Source organism: Zosterops lateralis (genome assembly GCF_965231275.1).
Source record: "Zosterops lateralis genome assembly, chromosome: 14".
Taxonomy (NCBI): domain Eukaryota; kingdom Metazoa; phylum Chordata; class Aves; order Passeriformes; family Zosteropidae; genus Zosterops; species Zosterops lateralis.
Window position 1 is genome coordinate 961,453 of NC_139774.1, and position 24,848 is coordinate 986,300.

Here is a 24,848-nt window from a genome sequence, read left to right on the forward strand (position 1 = left end):
GCACCATGTGTTGCAATCGCCTCACATGGGGGCCCTTGACGTCACTTCCGGGGGGAGCCGGCAGCGGGGCGCCGCGCCATTGGCCGCCGCCCCTCCCCGCGCGCGCGCGCGCGGGGCATTGCGGGGTGTGTAGTCCAGGGGCCGCCCGGCGGGGCGGGAGCGCGCGCGTAGATCTCGCGAGAGCTGCAGTGACGGCCCGCGCGCGCTTAAAGGGCCCCGGAGGGACGGCGGGGCCTGAGGGGACGGGCGGGAGCGGCCCCGGCGGGACGGCGACACCGGCCCTGTTCCGTCCCGGCGAACAGCCGGCCCTGGACACAGCGCTGGGACACTCCTGCACGGTCCGTTCAGGGCTGGGCACGCCGCCCTCGGGGGAATCGGCCACGCCTGGGGGCTTTGTGTCACCGGAGAGGTCGCCCTGACGCCCCCATGCAAGTCACGGACGGACCCGTTAATGAATGCCCAGTGCCGAACAGCGCGGGACACCGCTCGGGAGAGGCCTCTGGGCTCCGTCGTCTCAGCCGATGCCCTGCCCGTCCCACTGTCCCCTCAGTCAGCCCACACTGCCCGGGTCTGCCCAGGAGGGTTCCATCAGAGAAGTGTCAGAGCCTTGCTGAAGCCAAGAGAGACATCGAGTGCTGCCCCCTCATTCATCCCGAGGCTGCTCCATTGCAGGAGGCAATCACGTAGGTCAGGCTTGACTTTCCTTTAATGAACCAACACTGATTAAGCCTGATCACACTCTGGGCCGCCTGTCACCCTCAGTGGAAACTCTTGAGTACCAGAACAAAAACCATCCTTTCCTCTCTCCTCTAATACTTGAGCTGGCAGAACAAAGCAGCTGGAAATCCAGCTTTCATTCCAGCTGAAGAGACACAGAGTAAGAGATGGGAAAAAAAGGGGACACAGCTACATTTATGCACCTCCCTGGAAAGCTGGGCTGCTGGAAGCACAGTGGGCAAATGCTGCTCAAGCCTGGAGCCTGTTTTGTAAGGCTAAGCCCAAGCACAAAGTGCTTGAGGGTGAAGTCCCACTGCTACTGCAGTCAGAGGACTTGTGGTACCTCGAGAGAACAGCACTGACACTCTCAGAAGAGCTCGACCTCACACCAGAAACCTTTTTGCCTGTGAATGAAACACAAATTCCATAAGTTACAGCCTCCTGGCTGCTCCCTCTGAAGTTGTCATAGGCAGCAAAGTGCTCATGTTCTCCATCAAAGGCCAGGAGACTAGGAACTCCATGTTGGATACTTTTCTGCTTTTATTTAAAAAAAAATCCAGAATGGATCCAGTAACAGTTTTATTATCAAGGAAATTGTTTTACCATAAGCAGAGAACAGACACAGGATGGAGCAGAAGGCTCAGACAAGCGAAGTATTGAACTTTCACACAGCCTCTTTTGTAAGAAATAATGTTACAGGTAAGTTTGAAGCAGCCCCTTTCCTTCAGAACAAGGGCACCAGCCTAGCTCAGGGCTAAATGGTCTCTGGCAAAGTCCTCAGCCTTCCCCCTCCTGCTCACAAGCCTCCACCTACTCCCAGCGACTCAGACCCACAAGGAAGGGGCATGCAGGCCTTATTCTCCCCGTTCCTGGACAGCTTCCATGTCCACCCTCCAATTTTGTGACATGGTTTCCAAGCTTGGATCTCAGATTTACTACACCATTGTGTCAAGTATTAAATGATCAGCCAGTCCCCAGGTGCTCAGGGGAACACGCCACTCATAACTTTGTCTGGCATGAATTAACTTTTATCAAGTGACAATTTATCTAGCAGACACATCACTAAGTTTATACATTGAAGAATTTTATATATAGAATACTGCAAAAACACAGTAAGTCTGAATTCTGCCCCTTGCTGCTCAGGAAGTCCCTTCTCTCCCAAGCATCAAGAAAATCGACCTCTTCATCATTCTCCTGTCAAGGCAAGACAGAGACTCCTTATTGCTTCTCTTCCTTCTGATCTCCTGGACTTCCAGAACCCTCTCGCTCCGAGGCCATCTGTGAACAAACAGGTTTATTACTTGTGGTAACAACAAACTGCTTCTCCTGGCCATTTTTCCCTGGCTGGCTGCTCGGGTCAGCTCTAGCCCGGAGAACCCTCCTTCAGTGCAACGAGCAATGGCCACTGAGAAGAGAAATCTTCATCTCTGCCTGAGCTCTGAGAGGGAGGAAATAATCTTCCCATTATTCCCTTTCCCATGGGATGTAACAAGCTGACACTGCAGCACTGAAGGTTTGGTTTGACATCAGAAAAGCAGCTGCCCCCAGTCAGCACCAAGGTCACCTGGGCACTGTGCCACTGCCATGCTGGGACATCTCCCTGCACAGGCAAGCGCACCCTGGACAGGCACCAGTGGGCAAGAAGGCCTTCCACTGGGAAGGAGGTGGAGAAATCCCAATGGCCTTTACTGTGGGCTTAAGGCAGACTGAATAGCAATCATGTTTTACAATCACCCTAAAGTAAGTTCAGGAGTTACTTTACTCCTTCAGGCACTTCATGCACTGAGGGGAAAGCCCTCTCCTTGTTGTTTTGGATGCTCCTTTCCAGGAGCTTCCCCTTTTCCATGGAATGCTGTACAGTAACAGAACCCAGCCTTGAAGCATGGCCAGAATGTCAAGCCTTCAACTCTCCCTGACCTTCCACAGCTGGCCCTTCAGCCCATGTCACTCAGAGGGAACTGCACAGAGGCTCAGCACCACCTCCCACCCAAGAGTTCCATGTCTTGACTCCTTCCCAGTCCAGCTCTTACCCAAGTTCTGTGTCCTGACTCCCCCCTCCCCATCTGAGGGCTCTGAAAGTGAACTGGCCATGCACCTACCTTCTTGTATGCCATTTCAAAGAGTTTCAGGGAAGCTTGCTGCAGGCTGGTTGCTGCCTGCCTGATGTTCTCTCCTGTTTCACTATCTTTACGAGCCAGAAGTTCTCTCATTTTAGCAATTTCTTCCTTTAATTTGTTACACTGCAAAAAACACACAAAAAAAACCCCCACAAAACAAAACACAAAGGTGAAATGCTGCACTTGGTTCATTGTTAACCTCGATCCTATCATTTCACCACCTGCTGGCCACAGCAAAACTCCCTTTCTGTGCTAGAAGCTATGAAGTTAAGCCTCAAAGTGAGTCTGCAGGGCCTAGGACTGTGCCCAGTTCCCAGTAGGCATCTGTCCACTTCACTAACAGTGTCCCAGTTGGCATTAATGGGGCCCTGTTTGCTGTCTGGGCAGAGGTGCCAAGGACAGAGCCCTGCAGGCCTGACAGCTGGCCAAGGCCATGCTCTGTGCCTGGCACAGCCACACTAGGGCAGGGCACAGCAAGCTAGTCTCCATGGATATTTAAGGCCCTGTTGGGGAGCTGGCGAGCAGAGCTGCTCCTCCCGGGGAGCAGCAGCTCAGAACAAACCAACAGCAGGCTCAGCCAGGCCCAGAGCCATCTGTCAGTCCCTGCACAGGCTAGCACTGCCTCTTTCCATGGCAGGCTGCTGGGGAGGGCTCCTGGGCACGGCTGTGCCAGCAGGGCTCACAGACATGGGCACAGCTCTGTGGCACACCATGGGATGGAGACAGGGACTTATGGCCACCATCAGCACTCAGCCAGTACAGGCTGCCCCCACCTCCCCAGGGAAGCCACAGGGAACAGTCTCTGCAGGGAACAGGGATTTAGGCTCCATGCTCTTGTAAGAGGAAACTCTCTCACATTATTCCAAAGAGCCAGCCAGTATCATGGAATCACAGAATGGTTTGGATGGGAAGGGACCTTAAAGATAATCTCATTCCTCTCCCTGCCATGGCCTCTCAACCAAGTTGCTCCAAGCCCTGTCTAATCTCCCACAGCTCATCCTCCCATCCCAGGGAAGGATTCTGTCCCAATATCCAATCTAATCCTGCCCTCTGGAACTTAAAAACCACTGCCCCGGTCCTGTCCCCATCTGCTAGCAGAGAAACAGCCTTTAACTGACCAGCGGCTGCTACCAACAGACTGTAATTGTGTTTCTTCAGACACCTCAGAGCCCCCAGGAACCCTTTAATTCTGCTTCCCAGAGTTTTTAAATTGGTAATTGGGCACACTCTTCTAAACTTGGCTTTTGAAATTCACAATGCAGCACCTTAGAGTGGTGTGAAAAGCACTCTTGGATATTAAATACCCAATTCATGTCTAAGAGAGAAAAACTGGAGTTAAGTGGACGCCAATTTTCCTTGCCCCCAGGTTCTTGGGTGCTGTGCAGGAGAGCACAGCAGCTCTGCCCTGTCCTTGTGCTAACAAGGGCAGGCACTGCCCACAATCTCCAGCTTTGGAGCAAAGCTCCCCTCTGAGGAGTCAGCCACAGCACAGTCCTTATCACAGCACTGCAAGGCCATGCCAAGGACACAGCTCTGTCAGAAACATCTCATCAGCAACTTCCCAGGCATTCAGAGCCTCAGTGACACTGACTCTGTACTTTGCCATACATTATTTGCCAGCACCCAAACCCTGTTCCCCTAAGGATGCCTGTCCATCCTTCCCTCAGCCACACTCACCCCTCCCATTGAGTGCCACAGCCAGAGGTGCAGGGCTGTGCCACCTTCACCCTGCACAGAAACACAGCCAGAGCTGAAGCCACTGGTCAGAGCCAGCTGGGAGTTAAGTGGGAATGTGAGCAATGATTTTGTGAGGAATTTTATGTGCTGTGGCACTCCAGGATCAGGAACCACCTACCTCATCCGCTGGCAGCTGATCCTTGAATTCTTCCATCTTGGACTCTGTGTCATGGATGATGCCCTCGGCCATGTTCACAGCCTCCACACGTTCCTGGGGGACAGAGCTCATCAGGGCTGCTGCCCACACCACTGGTGACAAGTGGTGACACTTCATGCCTCAAACTGCCAAGCTTCACTCAAGTTTCCCCCCAGGGTCCTTTTCAATGGCACCAGGGCAAGAAGAAATGCAAGCAAACCATTTTTAGGTGCACTGTGGCCCCACAGGGCCCTGAGAAGAGTCTGTGCCAGCCAGCCCTCAGGCTTTCACTCACAGTCACTCTCCTGAACTACATGTGGCCAATGCACCACCTTCGCTAGCACATGGGAAAAGGACAGACACCTCAGGGACACCACAGCACACTCTGCTCCATGGGAAAGCAGCAGAGCTTTTGGAGAACATCCTGAAGTTTCTTCAGCAATAGGGGCACTAGAGACAACTCAAATGCTGGGTGGTTTTACTCGTGGTCCCTTATTACAAAAACTCCCCTTTATGCATTCCTGATGCTTCCATGGCAGTAAAACCAAGACTGAAAAAGTGTAATAAGGCAATTTTGAAAACTACAGTTATACAAGTCTAGTCAAGAGAAGTGTTAGTTAAAATGACCTGATCACATTGCTCTGTCAGCTCACTGGACAGGGGTGAGTCTCACTTCAGGATTACAACAGAGAGGAACTTATCCAGCAATTTCAGATCCAAAATAAAGCAGGACAGTTTTCAGTCCAGCCTCTTTGGATGCTAGACCTTCCACTATGCTCCATGGCAATGATAAGGTTATTCTAACAGTGGGACTTTCAGAGCAAGGCCTTTGAAGTTTCTCCAGCTAACCTACAAATGCCCGTCAGCCACTGATTTGTGGCTTTAGAGGTTCTGAGGCCAGGCACTGCTACTTCCTGAGGATTTACTCCATGCCTTCACCCCTACAGTCCTCTTCTGATCCCTTCCCTACTGGGGAGAAGATTTACAGCACTGCCCAGACACCTGAGCCAGCACAGTCCTGCAGACTGAAGGACACAAAGTGGATCAATTCCATGTGCCAGTTTCAGCAATCACTAAACATGTGCTGGTGCCACATCCCAGAGTCAGGCTGTGCTGTGTCTGCTTTAAAAATCAATGCTCTATATTTAGTTGCATAATTCATTAGTACTACCCTTATTAAACCAATTATTCCAACCATTAATCCTGTGTATATCACAGGTTCAGTCACTCCTCCATGGCAAGTGCCAGTCTTTCCTCAGCAAGGCCAGTGAGGGTTCATCACCTCCTCCTGGCCTCACCTGCACTGAGGCCAGCACTACCCATATGGGGACACAGCATTCTAAGAGCCAAATGCCCAGCCAAGGGGGACGGTGGAGAGCAGTGATGACAAAAACCCTCACCAGAGCTGCAAAGCTATTTTGCAAAGCTATTTGCTATGAGCAGCAGGTGGGTGCTTTGCTCACTGCTGCCTCCATGCTCCAGAAATTCCTCAAGGAGCAGTAAAGTGCACTCACACAGGGCAAGGTACCCAACCCCAAGACCCAAATGCCTCTGCAAACACCTTCCTGCAACCCCAGAGTGTCAACTGAGTTAAGAAAGGAGCAGAGACTTGAGTAAGAGCTCACAGAGCAGAGCCCAGAGCCATGCCAGGGTGGGCACAGCTCAAAGCACAGAGTGTACAAGCAGCAGGTCCTTTGCTCCCTGAAGGTCCCGTAACGCTCCGTTACCTTCCTCCGCCTGTCCTCCTCCGCGTATTTCTCTGCATTCTTCACCATGTTCTCAATTTCATCTTTGCTGAGGCCGCCAGAGGACTGGATAACAACTGCAGCAGAAAAGAACATGAATAAAGGATCTGCTCTCACCTTTGAGGACAGGATTACTCTCCAGTCTAACAGCAGCAGCTTTGGTCAGAGACGCTGCAGCCAGAGAGGCCCTGTGGGCAAGACAAAGACTGTGACTTTAAAAAGCCACTGACACTGCTGGCAAGGTAAAAGCCTCATCTCCTGCCTGGATCTGCAACCCCCCCAGCTCTGCCACACACCCTCTGCCTGCTGGTCTGCAAGTCACTCTGACCAGTCTTCAGTTAATCCTCCTGGAAAGTGAGGGTGTACCAAAGCCCTCAAACCAAAGGAGCATCCCAGATTAGAACCACGGAACTAAAAAAAATTCAAACTAAAACCCCTCAAACAAACAAACCCTCCAGCAAAAACCCAACCAACAAAAAAATCCAAAGAGAAGGAATGGTTTTGCCAAAGATTCCTTTCCCTGTTGAAAAGCAGCCCAGACTTGGTGGCAGGGAAGGCAACATTGCCCATCCAGCTCCTCACATTGCCCTTAATAAGGAAATGGAGCATGATTCTATGGGCAGGCTCTTACACATCCAAGGGGATGTCCTTGGTCTTTTCCCTCTATCAGTGTCAAAAAGCATAGTCTAGATTCAGGCTTTACTGCAGGAATTAGTCTAATTTCATTGCAAGAGGACCAATATGCAAGATATCTCAATGCCTATAATATAATATATATAATGCTATAATCACCATTTAAAGGGACTTTTCTGTGGAATATTTGTCAATGGTACAAAACCCTGAACAAAGACACACATACAGAGGTGTCCTTTGGAAAAGATGTGGGATGAGCAATTCAGCTTTGTAATTAGGACCACATCTACCTACAGGTAGGCAACAAAAAGTAATTCTGGTTGCCTATCACCCGGAGCTTTTTACTCAACAGTAGAAGGCTGCCACACATTCAAGATCTCCAAGGAAATCCAAGTAACAAGCAGGGTGGTTTTGGTGCCAAACTGCTGCCAAAAAAGCCAAGTAGTGTGATTAAAAGCAGTACACACCTTCCAGCTGTGCACAGTTAATACTTCTGCTAACTGGAGCATTTCATTGCTCAACGGTTCTCTCCAAGAAACAGCTGAAGGGCATTAGAGAGGCTTCCAGTTGTAAGGGGGAAGAGTTTTATTTTCTGTCAGAGGACTCTGTAAATGCTTCAAATTAATCTCCTGAACCCACCACAGAGCTTTAGAAACTGTCAACCTTGTCATTAATTACCCCAGCACACAGGGTGAACATTTCACTGCACCACAGAGCAGAATATACTGACAGCTTGAACTCCCTGAGCCTCCTGCCAGCGGGAAACACTTCCAGCCTAAGCACAAGAAAATGAACAAGGTGGTTACAGGGAAAACCTGCTGCTTCAAAATACCCCTATCTCCAGACCTTTATAATGGAATAATTACAAACAAACAGGGTCTTGGCACAGGGCTGGGTCGGCTCAGCTATACATGATACACCCTCAAGTCAGAGATCTTCCTGATTTGCTTCTCTCTTCATACAGCCAGGCTCATAGACATCAATCCCTGTGTGTTCCTAAAGGAACGGCACTCCCAGCAGCACAGCTCAGGGACAACTTATATAGGGTGCTGCATTCCCAAACCCCAATTTCTGTCCCCTCAGAGTAACACAGGGCACACGTGACTGCCCCAAACACCCTGGTGACAGAGCACAGCCCACCAACACCAGTGAGCCCTCAGTAAGCCAACCTGTCCCTCCACTGAGTCCCAGTGCCCAACACCTGGGCACTGGGACACAGCTAATCCATGCAGGAAACCCAGGAAAGAGCTGCATTCTGCACAAGTTTTCCTGCAATTATTCCAGATGGCAACACTAAGGCAGGACTGTCACAGGGCAAAATCAGTTGGAATGTGGTGAAACCCTGCCAGTGAGGGCTGCCTTGACATAGGCAGGTTCTTCATCTCTGCCTAACATGCAAGGAGAGCATCCACTGGCAGCAGCCTCTCCCAGCAGGTTACTGGAGAGGGCAGAGGTTTACAGAAGCTTTAGTGCCCTAGAACAAGCCAACAGCTCAGCTTTTCTTATCCCTTTCCCACCCTCCTTTCCAGGAGGGACATAGGCTCAGATGACTTCAGTGCATCTATGCTGCACTGACAAAAGACTGAAGAGTAGGGGTGACCCAAGCATGGAGCCACACACTCCATCCCCACAACAGACTGTGGGATGCCACCCAGGCAGCACTGGAGCACACTCCATTCCCCGTGGAGTCACTCAGTGTCACCCCCAGCACGCCCTGCTCCCCCCTCCCTGTCCAGCCCAGGGCACTCACTCTGCTGCTCCCGCCCGGTGCCCTTGTCCTTGGCTGACACGTGCACGATGCCATTGGCGTCGATGTCGAAGGTGACCTCAATCTGGGGCACTCCCCGCGGTGCTGGCGGGATCCCAACCTGAGGAAGGACAAGGGTTGGTCATCAGCTCCCACAGGGACAGAGCTCAGGGACTGAGGGCTGGGCACAACACCCTGGGGATCTGATACTCGATGAACCACTAACCAATCCTCAGAGCTGAAACCTTAAGCTCCTGCTGGCATCACGTTGTGCACTGGTATCTTGACAGATTTAGCAGGATGCAGGTTTCTGCCCTGGACAAGTGCACAGAAACCACAAGAGAACCCTCAAGTTTGGTTCCAAGGTGGTACACGTTCTGCATTTTTGCTACACAAGCCCCTCTTCCATAGCTGTGGCAGGATGCTCTATTTCGTTAGTACTGGACACAGATTTCACTGGCCACCTCTGGGGAACCATTTTAAGACAGTGAGAGGCAGCATAGCCTCCTCCAAAAGTACAAAAGAAAGGCAAAGCCTTTCTGCAGGGCTCTTCCTAGGAAGCGCACACAAACTTGCACAGTTTAACAGTGCCAAACTTTGCCAGCACTGACCAAATCCATCTTTCTCAGGGAGCTGGTTGAGCAGCTCCCCTCTCCTCCCAGCAATCCTGGAGCACATCTGTTGCCCAGGGAGCAGGGCGTGGGCTCAGTTCACAACGTCTCCACACTATTCTTCAGAATGATGTGTTGACAATTTAACATCATGGCGCACACACTGCAATCCCAACAAGCAACAAACTAACACACCCTGGGGTACCTTGGCTCACACTGACTCTGCTCCCAGGGTCTCACTAGGCTGCAATGGGCTCCCTGGGGACTGCAGGTATCCTGGAGCTGCTCCAGGTCCGATCTTTGCTACACCAGAGGAGAGGCCAGCATTCAGATTAGGTACTGATATGCACAGACTTTTTTTATATCCAGAGAGCCTTTCCTGGTGACCAGGCCCTAAAGCTGCAGCAGCCCCAGTGCCACATCAAAGTGCTCAAACTCTGAGCTCCATCTTCAATGCCAGCTGGTCTTCAGCCACAGAAAGGCTGTCCCAGGGCCAAGCTGTGCTTCTGGAGGCTGCTTTTGTACTGCAAAGGGGTCAGATGTCTTCTGGGAGATGACTCCCCCTCAACACCGCCTTTGGGGAGCAGCTGAAATGAAGAATGTCTCCAAGAAGGTCAACTCTTAAGGTCAGGAATAGAGAAGCCAACGTACCAATGTGAACTGGCCAAGTAGTTTGTTGTCACTGGCCATCTCTCTCTCTCCCTGGCACACTTTGATCTCCACTTGTGTTTGCCCATCAGCAGCTGTAGAAAACACCTATGGAAAAGGAACAGGGAGTTACTGTATAGCTAATCAGAACACAAACATCTGCAGTTACAAGCTGACTGAACAAGGAATACAAGGAAGCTACTTGGAAGGAAAAATCATTAAATGCATGTTGTTCTCATGTTCCTCTGACAAAACTCCAGGGCATCAAGGCTAGCAAGAGCCAAGCTCACTCTTGTCTTGTCCTGTATGGCTGTCTTGTCTCCTGTACCTAGGGACACAAAAACTGGCCATCCATGGCAGCCACCACACCCAAGAACATCTCCCCTGAAGCAGCAGGCTGCAGCCCACGCCCCAGGCAGCTCAGGTGTTATCAGAGAGAGCACACAGCAGCAGGCCCAGACAGGGCCAAGGGAAGGAAAGGATCACACCCAAGTCACCAGGACATTACAATGCAGAGGAAAGATAACCCCTCCCCAGGCACTCAGCCAAGCAAGGGCTGTCCCACAGGCGTGGTGCTCAGTCCCAGAAGGGCTCCACACAATCCTTCTTCAGAATGATGTGTTGACAATTGACATCATAGCACACACACTGCAACAACCCTCACCAGGTCACAAACACCCTGGCATATCTTGGCATCATTAACTCAAATGCCCTTCCCTCTTGGGCACACCAACAGTCAGAGATACTCAGTGGCTGATATTAAATCTGATTTTTCCACTGCTTCTTCTTGCCTTTCAGACAAGGAGGCAAAACCATCCACTGGGATGCTCTGGGTGGCCTTTCCTGAGTTGTCTGAGAGCACCAGCAAAGTTCCACCCATCCAGAGTCAACTCTTACCTGGCTCTTCTTAGTGGGGATGGTGGTATTCCTGTTGATGAGCTTTGTGAAGACACCTCCTAGGGTCTCGATGCCCAGGGAGAGGGGAGTTACATCCAGCAGCAGCACGTCTGTCACATCACCAGCCAACACCCCACCTTGGATAGCTGCTCCAATGGCCACAGCCTCATCAGGATTGACTGCTTTGCTCGGAGCACGGCCAAACAATTCCTGCACAGTCTGCTGCACCTGGGTGGAGACACAACAGAGCTCATCCATGAGGGAACCACCATGGCCAGAGCAGCCTTGGCTTAGCTCTGTGTCCTTATGCTGATGCAGCCATGTAAGCCTGAGACAGAAACACTGAGCCTCAGCTCTGTGCCTGCTCCCTCACTGTCCACCCTTCCTGCACAGCACTGAATGCCTTCATTCCAACCCAGAGCCCTTCTCCAGAGGCTCTGTGTGCCAGCTGCAAGGCAGCTCCCATCAGTGCCTTCACACAGCCCAGCCACATTCCCAGGGAATCTTTCCAGGCTTATCTGGGAGTCAAGGACTGCTCTCTGGGAACTGTGCAAGCCAACACTGAGCAGGACACAGCTGCCAAGGAAAGTACAGCTGTGGAGGAGTACAGGGAAGGCAAAAAATCCAGCAGCACAGCTCATGTTGTTTGTGTGCAGTAAAGGGGAAAAAAAAAAGGAATTGTATAAAGAACAGTATTTTCCAACTCTTTATTTTGTGGGCTGTTTCAGCACATGAGATGTGCTTTGTCAGCACTCTGAGCTCTGCTCTGCTCAGCCCATTCCCAAGGACTCTGCTCTTGATCCCAACAGATTTCCTGCTGAAGCATCCAGACAGGAATGCACTGAGGGTCTGCCCCAGAGCACAGCTCAGAACTGCCCTCCTCTGTCCTATAAGGGAAGGGGCTGGGTCTCCTCTCCAAGTACAAGTGTTGGGCACACCAGCACACCAGGTGAGTGGGATGTGCCTGGAAAATTGCTGGAAGCATACACCCAACCATACGCTGCAGCCAAGAGATACCTGCCCAGAGTGCTCATTACAGAGAAGGACTCAATGTGTGAACATGTAATTAAATGCAAGTCTTTCCCTCTGGAGGTGTATTTTACAGTACAAAACAATACTTGTAACCACCCACGGTCCATCTCCCGGAGTACTGGCCACGGGAGAGCTCCAGAGAAGCCACATTCCCTCCTAGCAGGGGGAAGAGAGCACAACAAGGTACCCAAGAGAAGGCTTGGCTGTTACAACACACTGGCACCAATTTCAGAGGCAGAGCAGTAACTACAGGTACTCAGGAAAGCATTCTGTCAGCTCAAAGCCACACATGCTGGAGTTATGACGGGAAGAAGGAAAAATAAAAATAAATATTTAAGTTCTGTCTTCCACCCCTAAAGGATACATAATGTTTTAGGAAAAGGTTTTGTGTTTGTCATCACTTTATACATAGGTAATCACACCATTTTTCCTTTATCCAACAACAAGGACTTTGGGAACATACATCAGAGTTACTCCACCTGAGCTTTGGTCAGAGCAGAAGCTTCTGTTTATCTTGCTGCTCTGGCTCCCCTGCCTGGCTGACCTTCTGCTTGCACCAATATCACCTCCAACAACCAGGCTCATTAATACAGGGAGGAAAAACCCTCCCACCAAACTCCAGATCAAGCCCAAGCAGGACCATGCACAACTACTGTCCTAGAGGGGACCTGCAAATCACAAAGCAGCAAATAGTCCTGAGTGATCTCTCTGGAGTGAGATGTTGGTGCTCTCTGCAGGAAAGGCCAGGCTGTACCCTTGGAGGGAGCAGTGAATATCCCTGTTCAGCTCTGAGATGGAGGAGCAGCAGTAGGCATGGCTGGAACAGGAGCAGTAAATCACCTGCAGACAAGCACTTATCTGCAAAACTGTGCATATCAGCACAGCAGGCTTTAGAGCTACCTGCTGTGCTTATCTCCACAGAATGTAAGGGCCAGGCTGTAAATAAGGAGTGTCTGGAAGAGCCAGGTAAACGGGCCTGCCACAGGTAGCTCGGATTACACACAACCAGCAGGCACCAGAGAGGTTCTGCTCACGTGGGTTCTTCACAGCTGAATGTGCTGGAAATCCCTGGGAAAGCAGATTGCTGACAAGTGGCTGTCACTGAAATGTACCTTTACAACACTAAGTCCTCAACAAGAGGCAATGCCCCATACTTATCAGCAATGCTGCTCATGTCCAGTGCACACCAGAACGTCAGCCTGCAGCTGGACTTTCACCTCCCAGCACATCTCCCTTGACTCTGTAAAGTGCAACTCAGCTCCAGCCCCCAGCTGAACTAAACAAACAGAACGAGAGGTCCTGGGCAGTGCTCCCACAGGATCCTCACACTGAGTCTGCTCTGAGCACACCCAGCTCCTCTGTTCTAATCCCCCAAACAGCAAGCACAGGGCAGCTGTGCCAGCCCTGCCTGAACAGGCCCTGAGCTCATACCTTTGGCATTCTGGTCATGCCACCGACAAGGATGACTTCCCCAATGTCACTCTTGCTGACTTCAGCATCCTGCATGGCTTTCTGGCAGGGGGCCACTGTCCTCTTGATCAGGTCAGCCACGATGCCCTCAAACTGCGCCCGACTCAGCTTCATGTTCAAGTGCTTTGGTCCGGAGGCATCCATGGTCAGGTAGGGCAGGTTGATGTCAGTCTGTGGCACAAAAACAGGCTCAGGGAAAACGAGGAATGGGCTCTATACCAGCTTACAGGTTCTGTTTGGCCTGTACTGAGGAATCTGTGTGGCTGTTCACCCTCCAGCCTAGTTTAAGTGGCAACAGGCACACTTATACATTTGACATTTCAGAAACAAGACAATTATTTTGTTCCACACCTCACGGTTACTACTCTTAGAGCCCAAGTTTAATACTGTGTTACTTCAAGGTCTTTCATTGTCGAGCAAAACAATTTGTCACAGCTGGAAAGTGAGAACAGAAACACTGGAAGTGACAGCCTTAATGCTGTTCCCTCAGCACAACCCAGAAGAAAACCCATCTGCAGAGTTCCAAAGATTCTGCCAACTGACTCGCATCCCACAACAGGTAAACTCCTTGAAGTTATTTCCTTCCCTCCTGGCTGTTCTCTAAATGCCAACAGCTCATGTTCAACAGCTGCCCTTTAACACAAAGTTAATTAGAGAAAGGGACCATAACCCCCACTTCTTATAGCTGTTTGTCACATGCTAGATTTTTAAAGCAAATTGTATACTGAAATCATCTGATTCAAGTGCTGAGTCATGCTAACATCAGAAGACACTACAATCCAAAGCAATTAAAACATTAGTGCTTTAAGCTCTAGAGATTAAGTTTACAGAAGAATTTAAGCTATGCTGCTGACTAGAGCTGTGCACTTACTTTATACACAGCACAGTCAAAAGTATTAGGGGAAAACGTGACCAAAGGCAAGTTGTTTTCACTTCACTACTGAAGAGTTAAGGAATTCAGTCTTTGCTGGTATGAACAAACTGCATTTGCCAGCTCTTGAACTCATAAAACAGAGCTTGCTATGTCTCTGGCAGAACTATGCAGCCATTGTGACTGCCCTCAGCTCCTTGCTATGTGCTCCCCACTGGCCAGCAAAAAGACCACCATCAGATAAAATTAAAGATGCTTATTCAGAACCTAGAACTTGGCAGAGTCCCCATTTCAATTACTATATAATTGACCTTAATTTCACTTAGCCAGGACTATTACACTCCCAACTTGCTGTTTCTCCAGTTCCTTATTCAGTAATGAATAAAAGACATGCTTGACTGCATTAATATACAAAGCTGATGGAAAAAAGGAGGGAGAATGGCTGCTGCCCACTGTCCAGACAACTCATCTATAGGCAAATAAGTCAAGATTCTGTATAGGAATTACTACACAAATTAGCTGTTTCAGTGGAATGAGTAGCACCAAGGTTTTGAACTGCTTGCACAGAGCCGTAGGTGGTTCCAGTAACCCAACAGCACTGGCTCAATTCCCTGGTGCCCATCACATTTCTGAAGTACAGAACAGTTTGGGAACAAGATCCCACTTCCTGCAAGATCAGAAGATGTGGTGCCAGGAAAAGGGCAAAACCCAGCATCCAACAACTCAGCTTCCAGCAGCTCCCTGTGCTCTGAAAGCCCACTCTGTTCAGTGACCTCCTGTGCCAGTGATGCCACCGGGTTACACAGAAGAAAAACCAGTATCAGAAAGTTTTGTAAATAAACCCAGTGCAGAACTCAGTGTCTCACAGTGTTGTAGTGGATGCTCTGGATCCAGGCACATACCTGCACCGATGATGAAAGCTCACACTTGGCTTTCTCTGATGCTTCTCTCACCCTCTGAAGGGCCATGTTGTCTTTAGTCAGGTCAACTCCCGTCTGAGTGACAAAAACAGGGTTAACAGACTCTCAGCACCTGCTCAGGAGTCATTTCCCTGCAGTTCACTTCTCAGAGCTCTTGACTGAGAAGCTATTTCCAGAGCAGACTGCCATGTGCACTATGCTGCTCTCTCTCTGCTGGCAGGAATAGCCAGCATTACCAATTTGCCAGCCCTCTCTGCTCTGCAAGTGACCATACAGTGAGGTACAGTCTGAAGCTTGGAAAGGCTGCTGCAGCAGACAATAAGATAGGACTGAATTAGCAAAGGAGTTGGAATTACACTGCAGCTTCCTCCCAGCAATGCTTGTTTGCATTTGCTCTGACACATTCAATTACACCACAGATATTTACTTTTAAAAGTAAGCAGACTGTGTACAGGACAGTCCTGCTATACCAGAGAGAAAAAAGGCAGAAGTTCTGCCATTCTGTGTCTTCCAGGAAAGGAATATTCCACTTCAAGAAAACAAGTGTAAGAAGTGGAAGCCAGGCTAAACAGTGTCTAATCCTCCTAAATTCCAGCTGTGCCAGAGGTAACAAATCAAGTCCTAAGAATTTAAGAGAATTCTCATTCTTCTACAGAAGCGAGGTTGAAAAGCAGTGTAACACAGGACTGTGCTCTCAAGGGACACCTTACCTCTCTCTTGAACTCCTTCACAATATACTGTAGCAAAGCCTGGTCAAAATCTTCTCCACCCAAGAAAGTGTCACCATTGGTGGACTTCACCTCAAAGACTCCCTTCTGGATTTCCAACACAGAGATATCAAAAGTGCCACCACCCAGGTCGTAGACTGCAATGCTGTAGGAAAAGAGGCAGGATAATGTTATTTTCTAGACAAAGGTGAGTGACTCAGAACTCCCTCTCCTCAAGAGATGAGGAGCAGAACTCACACTGCTGCCCACACAAGTTCAAAGCCTCTCTAAAGACAACACTGAACAATTTCAAAGCATCCATACCCCCTGAGCACTCAGAGTCCATGTGGTGGTCCCTGGAAGGTGTGCTGCACAAAGCCTGACCTTGCTCATTTTTTCAGAAATGGCATTCTTGCGTCTCTGAAACCACACGCTCACATCCAGTGACAAGAGCAAGGACACCAGAATTCTTATGAAATGTTTTGGTTTTTTGTTTTTTTTTTCAAAATGTGAGGCTTTCCCAGCATTATCACAACCTCAGAAATAATGTCTAACAAAAGCCTGCACTTCTGTAACTACCCCTGACAGCAGAGGGCTGAATGCAGGCAGGGGAGCTGCAAGCCATGGACAGCTGGCACAGCTGAGCACAGCTCCCCTGCTGCCCATCAGCACCTCTGGTACCCAGCTGTCCTCAGCCACACCCACCTCTGCCACCAGCAGGTAAGGTAATTAAATTGACACTCAGGTTGGATAATTAAATTGTAGCTGCAAGTTATGAACTCTTTCTTTAAAAAGGTTGGGTGGCAGAGAACAGAGGTGACATTACAGAGCTCTCACTCACAGCTCTGAGTTCACCTTGGCAGAACTCCAAGCAGTGCTTGGAGCTCCCAGGAAGCAGAGGAGGCAAATCTCATCAGGTTTATTTCAGAAGGTTGGTGTTATGCACAGGCATAACACTTACACTTTGTCTTCAGACTTGTCCAGCCCGTAGGCAAGCGCAGCTGCTGTGGGCTCATTAATCACCCTCAGTACGTTCAAGCCAGCGATCTGCCCAGCGTCTTTGGTAGCCTGAGGAGGAAAGGAGAAAGTGCTGACTGCTGAGAGAAACTGAATGCAATTTATGAGCCCCAAAATCTCCCAGCTTGATGAGTACCTGTCTCTGAGAATCGTTGAAGTAAGCAGGGACTGTGATCACAGCGTTCTTTGCTGTGTGTCCCAGGTAATTTTCTGGAAGGAGAAAAAACAGAAGTTACCCTTGTAAAAACACCAAATTATCACTCACAGAATCACATAATGGGTGGGAAGGGACCCTAAAGCCCCTGCCATTTCACCCCCTGTCATGGACAGGGACACCTCCCACTGTCCCAGACTCCTCCAAGCCCCAGTGCCTAACCTGGCCTTGGACACTACCAGGGATCCAGGGGCAGCCACAGCTTGTCTGGGCACCCTGTGCCAGGGCCTGCCAACCCTCACAGGAAGAACTTCCTCCTACTGTTTAACCTAAACCCACTGTCTCTTACTTTGAATCTAGCCCAGCCTGTCCCATCACTACATGCTTTTGTAAATAGTCTTGTTCCATTAGTACCTAGCTTGAAATTATTTCTCTTAACTAACAGAAGACAGGCTCGCTGTTTTCTGGGAAGATGCAGAGGGAGCTGTGCAGAATTCCAGCCCTTCCACAAAACACAGAATAGTTTGTAGACTTCTGGCAGCACAGCAATGCACCTCTGCAATTCCATCAGTGACTGAATGCCACTGTAATGAATTTATCTGAGAGCTTGTCTTTTTAGAGTGAGACTGAAGCTGTACTCCATTTTTCTACATGTGATGCATTTAGAAGTTACTCATTTTCACCCCATTTATAGAATCTGCTGTTGCTAACACTTGGACAGTACAAACAATGTACATATACCAACTTTATAAGTGTTTGAGACAGCAAGTCAGAAAAATACAGAAAAATACCTATTCTAAGGTCTCAAAAAAAGGGAAGTCATTAAATGCACATTGAGACCTGCTAAAAAAATACAAATGTGCACGATGCAGTAAGGATGCACAGACAAGACTCATGGCTATGCAGCAGCCTTACACAGAGCTTACACACAGCTTACACATTGCACCGCTCTCTGCTGCCCGCAAAGTCACAGCTGAAGTCATGCAGCACCCAGGCCAAAAGCCAACACTCCTCCAGGAAGGAGATCCCTGCTTGAGGCAGAGGAACACCACCCTCAAAGTAAGTCAGATCTACCACCTCTAGATGCTCACACACCACATACTTATATTTTACTACTGGGTGGAGCTTAAGCAAGTGCTCAGGACCTAACAGAAAATAAAGCTTGGATGAAATTTCAGAACTGCTCTCCTCACTCTCACTGGACAAAAGTGAGGGCGCAGAAAGCACTACTGACTGTTCCCTCTGTACTACACTCACTTTCCCCAGAAACCACTTTAGGAATTAAGAAAAAGAACATTTCTCCAGGCCAATGGGTACTTTCCTCAGTGCAGATCTGAAGTCACCTCTGGCTAATTAGCTATTAAGGCCCAGCAATGGGGTCTCTCGAACACTCCCTCTCTCCCTATGTGCCACATACCCAGCAGTTGATGAGGAACAAAGCCACTCCAAGCCTGGCTGCCCCAGTCTGTGCTCAGCTGCAGCTAGGGTGGCACAAGGACTGCAGCTTCCAAGGAAATGGAGCTCCCCCTTCTGAGTAAGTGTGAATTCAATTAAAATTAAAATCAACTCAATCAGCAATCAATTCTGGTATGAGTATCTTTTAAGCAAAGCACTGATATTTTGATGAAGATCCAAGATTGAGGCAGGCACTGATATTCCTTGAGGTTTCCTAGGAGCCCACCCTGTTCCCTTCCCCCATTCCCTGCTCTGCAAGGGTTTGGTACCACAAAAGCGCCATTCTGGCTGCAGCACTTCCACGTACAAAGCAAAGAACAATCTGTACCAACCTGCAGTCTCCTTCATCTTCATGAGGACAAAGGCACCGATCTGGCTGGGGGAATACAACTTCCCATGAGCCTCCACCCAGGCATCCCCATTGGAGGCACGGACAATCTTAAACGGGACGTTCTTACTGAAAACCACAAGAATTCACACTCAGTTTCTGCAGCAGTACAAACCCATTACCATCAGTATCAGGAGATGAACATATGTAAGTTCTAAACAAAGAACACTGAACCCCCCACAGCAGCAGACCCAGATTCAGAGTCCCAGAAGTTACAGACTGCTGCTGCCAACACTTACACAACACAAATAATGTATATATATCAACTTTATAAGTGTTTGAGATAAGTCAGAAAAATACGTATTACACTCTATTTAAGGTCTCAAAAAAAAGAGAATTAAATAACCAAATGCACAAACAGGACTCCAGGCTATGCATCAGCCCTGCAGAGAGCTTACACGCTGCATTGTTCTCTGCTGCTTTAATCAGGCACCTCATTTAAGGCCTGAGATATGATCACACAGCTTTGATTGCAAATGTCCTCAAGAATTAGAGAAGTCAGCACTGCAAAGCCTTTTTTCTTCTTCTCTGGAAACCTTAATGTGATCAACAACAAATGCAGCTAAACACAGCCTGGCCCTCAGACAGCAGCACTGCAATCTCAAGAGCTAAGGGCACAACAACTTCCTCCAGAGGTCATGCTACTCTGTGGTGTTTGCTGCCCTGGACTGGCAGTGGCTCTGTCCCCTCACTCACATGTCCTTCTTCACTTCGGAGTCATCGAAGCGGCGGCCGATGAGGCGCTTGGTGGCATAGAAGGTGTTGTGGGGGTTGGTGACCGCCTGACGCTTGGCCGGCATCCCCACCAGGCGCTCACCCTCGGCCGTGAACGCCACCACAGACGGCGTGGTCCGGGCACCCTCCGAGTTCTCCAGCACCTGGGGACAAAGGGAGCTGTGACACCCACACACCCATCTCGGGGACACCCCATGTGTAACACTCGTGTTTTACTCACTTTCGCTTGCTTCCCTTCCATAACGGCCACACAGGAGTTGGTGGTACCCAGGTCAATCCCAATAACGGCACCTTTGATTGCTTCTGAGCTAGAGAGCACATCAGGAGAAAGTAAAACTACCATTAAAGGAAAATAATTACATAGCAAAAAAGTACTCTGTCTAAAAGACAGGACAAAGTGATTTTCCATGAAATGCTGAAGCAAATCCAGACTGTAACATGACCTAAGGTGTTCTCTGACTCCTACACTAAATTTTAAGCTTGTGCCTCTGTTCTGAACCAGACCACACACAGGTAAACCCTTGCTCGTTAAAATAAGCATATAAAATATTATTCTTCCCCAGAATATCTTTACTACATATATATATATATATTTATCTTCTCAACAACCTTTAAGAGTCTGGTATAAAAGAAAGTTGTTAACTAACTCTGTCCCTACAGACAACTCTTCCTACAGGATTGCTTTGGGTTACTTTTCATCACAGAATCCCAGACTGCTTTGGGTTGGAAGGGACCTTAAAGCTCATCCAGTGCCACCCCCTTCCCATGGGCAGGGACACCTTCCACTATCCCAGACTGCTCCAAGTCCCAATGTCCAGCCAGGCCTTGGATATTTCCTGGGATCCATGGGCAGCCACAGCTGGTCTGGGCAACCCTGGTGTTCCAACTTGTTTGAAAACATTCACCTGGAGTTAAAAAACAAATAAACTGTATTTGTTTATTTATCATTCCTTAGCATATGGAGAAGAATTCACAGTGGTGAATCACCTGGCCCACGCAGGGTGCTCCAGGCCAGAGCCAAAGTAAACCACCTTCCAGATCCTCAGGAGCAACAGGTGAATTTAATCCTGAAAAATGGGAGTGGTTCTCACACAAGACAAATTTCAACCCCCTCCTCCCTTCTCTGGGAAGAGTGCATTACCCCTTCTGAGGCTCAGAGAACTGCTCATGCACGGCTTTGCTTTCAAACAAAGCCACCTTCTGGGATGGAGAAGGCATTCTGCAGCAAAGCAGGACTGTGTTTATTTCCAGGAATGTCACCTTCTCTGTGCCCAAGCAGCCAGGGGCTCTAGCTCCAGTTCCAACAACAAAGCAGTGAGCCTGGAACATTCAGCTGTACCAGACAGACCCAGCTTTCCCAACACAAACAGATTTTCCCAGCCCAGGGCCTGAATCAGTATCAGCCACAAATATCTGAATAAGTCACACAAGCAACTGCTCCCTTCTCCCATTATCCTGCAGCAAGGAAAATGAGTGATTCAAATGCACGTTTGAAATGAATTTTATCTGCAAGGAAACGGATCCAGGCATCACTCATTTCATGATAGTGTAAAGCAATTTGTTCCATCAGTGTTAGGATTACTTTTTGTTTGGTTGATTTTAACCAAAGAAATCTCAGCGAAATCCAAGTTTTGTGGGCACTGTTGGTGTGGGGAACAGGGGACAGTAGGGAACAGCAATTCTCAAAGCTCCCCTGGAGAGAAACAAGAAACAAAGAAACAGCCTTAGAAAAGATAGGGGCAGAAGTTCAGTTTTATTCTGCTGATTTGGCTCTGTTACCCAATCCCTGGCTCCAATAATCAGTTCTGGGATCAGGAAGAGAATAAATATAAACACCAACAGCCAAACATGACCACTCGAGGAACACTTACGCATATTTCCTGCTGGATGCTGCTCTGAGAACATTTTGGCTGAGGCCATTCCAAAATGTCTGTAAAACAGAGACACGCTAGTGAGAATTCAGTTTAAAACATCAAGAGGTCTTCAAACCAAGGTTTTCAGAAGAAGACGATGTCTGAAGACTGTCCCACTATAGAATAAACTACCCTCTTTAAAAGCTGAAATGCAAACGAATGAAGAACTTAAGCAAGACTCAGACTGGCATAAACACCCCCACCCCACCCCCCCAAATTACTGCGCTAATTAATCTGCCACAACCCTAATTTCTATGACCAGAACCCAGATATTTTCCTCATACAGAATAACCCGTGACAAAAGACATCTCAGTAAGTCAACACTGAACCTGCTGCATCCCACAGTCAGCAGCAGATAAATATTAACCCCATTTCTCAGATCTACGTGCTTGGTCAGCAACAAATGCCCCACTGCATCCTTTCAGGAACCAGAACCTGAGATTTTGCTGCGCAACTCCAGATACGCCCCAGCTTGGGCGCGCCCTCAGCACGTGCCAAGCAGCATCCTGAAAAGTTCGGGAAGCATTAACCCTCTTTCTGACAAAGAACGAGCTTGTAACAGGATACCTTAATGCGAAGGTGACCGAGCCCTGACTATAACTCGTAAGGCCCAGGTACAGTACAAGCATGGCTCAGGTTGCGACAAAGCAGAGCCAGCAGGGCCGGCACAGCGCGGAGGGATTTGCGGTCCCCGCCTGCCCCTAAATCGCCTCCACGTGCCCTCGCCAGCCTGATCCCCACGGTCACCATCACGCGGATGGTGAGAAATCAAGCGATCTTACTACAAACCTCCATAACAAAAACAGACTCAAACACGTAAACCAGGCTCCTCTACAACCCTCAGGACCGTATCGCCCTGCACTCACATCAGCCTTCTCTTAAGAAAATCTGAGCACTGAGGCAGCCGCGGCCCGGGCCAGGACTCGCCCGTGGGCAGCGCCCTCCGCCGCCCTCACAGCCCCGCAGTGTCCTCCCCCGGAACGCTCCAGGCCTCAGAGCCCGCAGTGTCCTCCCCCGTGCCTGTGCCCCGGGAGGCTCCTCCAGCCTCACGGCCCACAGGGCCCCACCGACCGGACCGTGTTCCCCCCCACCGATCCCTCAGGGAACTGACCTGCGCGGGGCGCGTGGGCGGCGCGGGCGCGACGCGCGGCAGCAGCAGGGGCAGACGGCTCGCGCTCAGCATGGCGGCGGCGGCGGCGGTCGGGCGCGCGGGGCCGCGGCTCTTCTGGAAACCTCCACCCACGTGGGCCGCGGGGGGCCGTGACGCGCCGAAGGACCCCCGCCGCAGGCTGACCCAATAATGCCTGATCCCGCCCCTCGCTTTCGGCGCTCCACACGAGCACGGGCACGGGCGGCGCAGCTGCACGCTGGCTTCCTGACACCGATATAGAGCTCGCTATACAGGAAAGCGCTGGCCGGGACGGGACAAAGGCAGCGAGGCGGCGCAGCGCACACCGGCGCAGCGTGTGACAGCCAGGGTCCTGCGGAGGCTGTGCACTCAAGGTCGGACAGGATAAAGAGCACGGCGATTGCAGCGGCCTTGCGTCAGTTCGCGTTCTGCGCATGCGCAGAACGCGCGACATGCCGAATGCGACCAGGCCCCGGGGCTCTCCCGCCCCTTGCCGCGCATGCACTATTCAATTCCGCCCCTCAGCAAAGCACGGCCGGCGACCTCGGAATGTCCGGGCACGCCAGGCACAGAAATCTCCAGTGCACAGTTCAGCTCCGACACCTCTCTCAGGCACTTTCTTACTGCTCCCAGCAGGACAATTCCAAAGGGCTGAATGACCGGGTGCACTTAGAAAAAATACCTGTGAGGCTTGCAACTGATACTTGCTCAGCCCCAGAAGAGAAACAGGACTTTTAACCAAACCAAGTAGTGCAGAATTCCACAGCATTCCCAGCCTGAAGCCAAACCCAGCACTGAGCCAGTTGCTGGGAAGAAAGGAGCCCTCTTCCTGCAGGAACACTCGGACAAGCTATTTGGGGGAATCCTAATCTCTTTAACACCTATCCCAGAAGGGCTCTCCTAGGACAGTGACCACCCGTCTGGGGTCCAGGGGCCGTCTGGGCCGAGCCTCCTGGAGGCCACAGAACCTCCATGGTCTCCTGGGGACCGTCTGTGGCACCGAGCTCGGGCTGTCCTCGGCTGGCTCAGGCACAGCAGCCTAGGAGGCCTGCGGTGGACACCCGTGGCTGCAGGACACTTGTGGCTCTGCCACCTGCTCCTGGGAGGGCTTCTCTGGCTCCAGCTGGGCTCCCGTTTCTGCTTCCCAGCTTTCCCTGGCCGTGTCAACACTCCGGGACGTGCTGGCACTGTCCCTGTCCGTGGGATGATGTTGATCTCCAAGGGAGCAGGAACAGCTGTCCAGGGCTTCCTCAGCGTCCACAAGCCGGAAGGGCTTCCGGAGAGGCCGGGAGGAATGGAGGCCTCCAGGAGCGACTCCCTGGGAGGCAGGCAGGAACTGAGAGCGGAGGACGGGTCTTGGCAGGCGCAGGATCTTGAAGGGCTGCGGGCTCTCAGCACCAATGGATGCTCTGGCAAGCTGCTGGGAGGGAGGCGGCATCTCAGCGCTGGGGAGGTTCTCAGAGGGAGAGAGGTGGTCGAGAGCAGGGAGAGTCTTGCAGGGTAGGTGGAGGTCGTCAGAGGCAGGGTAGGCTCCTGCAACGCTGGATCTCTGACGGCCTGAGCTTTGCTGAGCAACCTGAGGGTTGCTCGGTGTCCGACGCAATCTCCTCCAAGGGCTGGAGGCTGTCCCGGGCATGGCCATTCTGGCTGGGAGCAGCCTCTTGGAGGGACGGAGATGCCTGGAGCAGCGGGACGAGGCACAGCAGGGCAGGTGGCCTCGCTTCCCCAGCTGCTGCAACTGCGCCCAGAGCGCCTGCCACATCCCGGAATCCAGTGGAGCCCATGTCCCACGCAGCATCAGCCCCTGCAGCTCCTTGGCCACCCTGACGCAGGGGCCGCAGCTGCAGGGGCCGCTGGGGGAGCTCGCAGGAGCATCCGGACGCTTTCGAGGGGTCGCACCAGGCCCGGAGCCCCCCCGGGAGCTTCTCCGCGGGCCCCTGGCCTGGACCCCGAGGCGCTTGCACGACTTCCGAGTCCCGGCCTGCTGCCCCTGCAGTGCCCAGTGGCCAATGGCCCACCAGACAGCCGTGGTGGCCAGCAGTAGGGCAAGTGCAGCCAGCAGGACACTG

The 24,848-nt window shown here is 50.8% G+C and overlaps 1 protein-coding gene across 1 annotated transcript; it reads right to left on the reverse strand.

The window, feature by feature from the left end:
* Nucleotides 1-1,279: 1,279 nt before the first annotated feature.
* Nucleotides 1,280-22,848, reverse strand: HSPA9 (heat shock protein family A (Hsp70) member 9). Its single transcript, XM_083872043.1, has 17 exons — nt 22,762-22,848; nt 21,609-21,667; nt 19,958-20,045; nt 19,699-19,880; nt 18,947-19,071; nt 17,142-17,215; nt 16,950-17,056; nt 15,992-16,154; nt 15,264-15,356; nt 13,452-13,661; nt 10,989-11,216; nt 10,095-10,199; nt 8,836-8,953; nt 6,435-6,529; nt 4,690-4,782; nt 2,817-2,957; nt 1,280-1,995 (listed from the first exon to the last, which is right to left on the reverse strand). The coding sequence occupies exons 1-17, from the start codon at nt 22,831-22,833 to the stop codon at nt 1,936-1,938; spliced, it is 2,013 nt and encodes a 670-aa protein (XP_083728169.1). The 5' UTR covers nt 22,834-22,848; the 3' UTR covers nt 1,280-1,935.
* Between the last annotated feature and the right edge of the window lie 2,000 nt (nt 22,849-24,848).

Bases quoted from the DNA above. Each gene is read 5' to 3' on its own strand.
- HSPA9 (XM_083872043.1), bottom strand. From the start codon at position 22,833: ATGCTGAGCGCGAGCCGTCTGCCCCTGCTGCTGCCGCGCGTCGCGCCC. The intron at 10,200-10,988 runs GTAAGAGTTGAC...CCTTTTCCATAG, and splicing joins TCCCCACTAAGAAGAGCCAG to GTGTTTTCTACAGCTGCTGA. The intron at 8,954-10,094 runs GTACGTTGGCTT...GTCCTTCCTCAG, and splicing joins TACTTGGCCAGTTCACATTG to GTTGGGATCCCGCCAGCACC.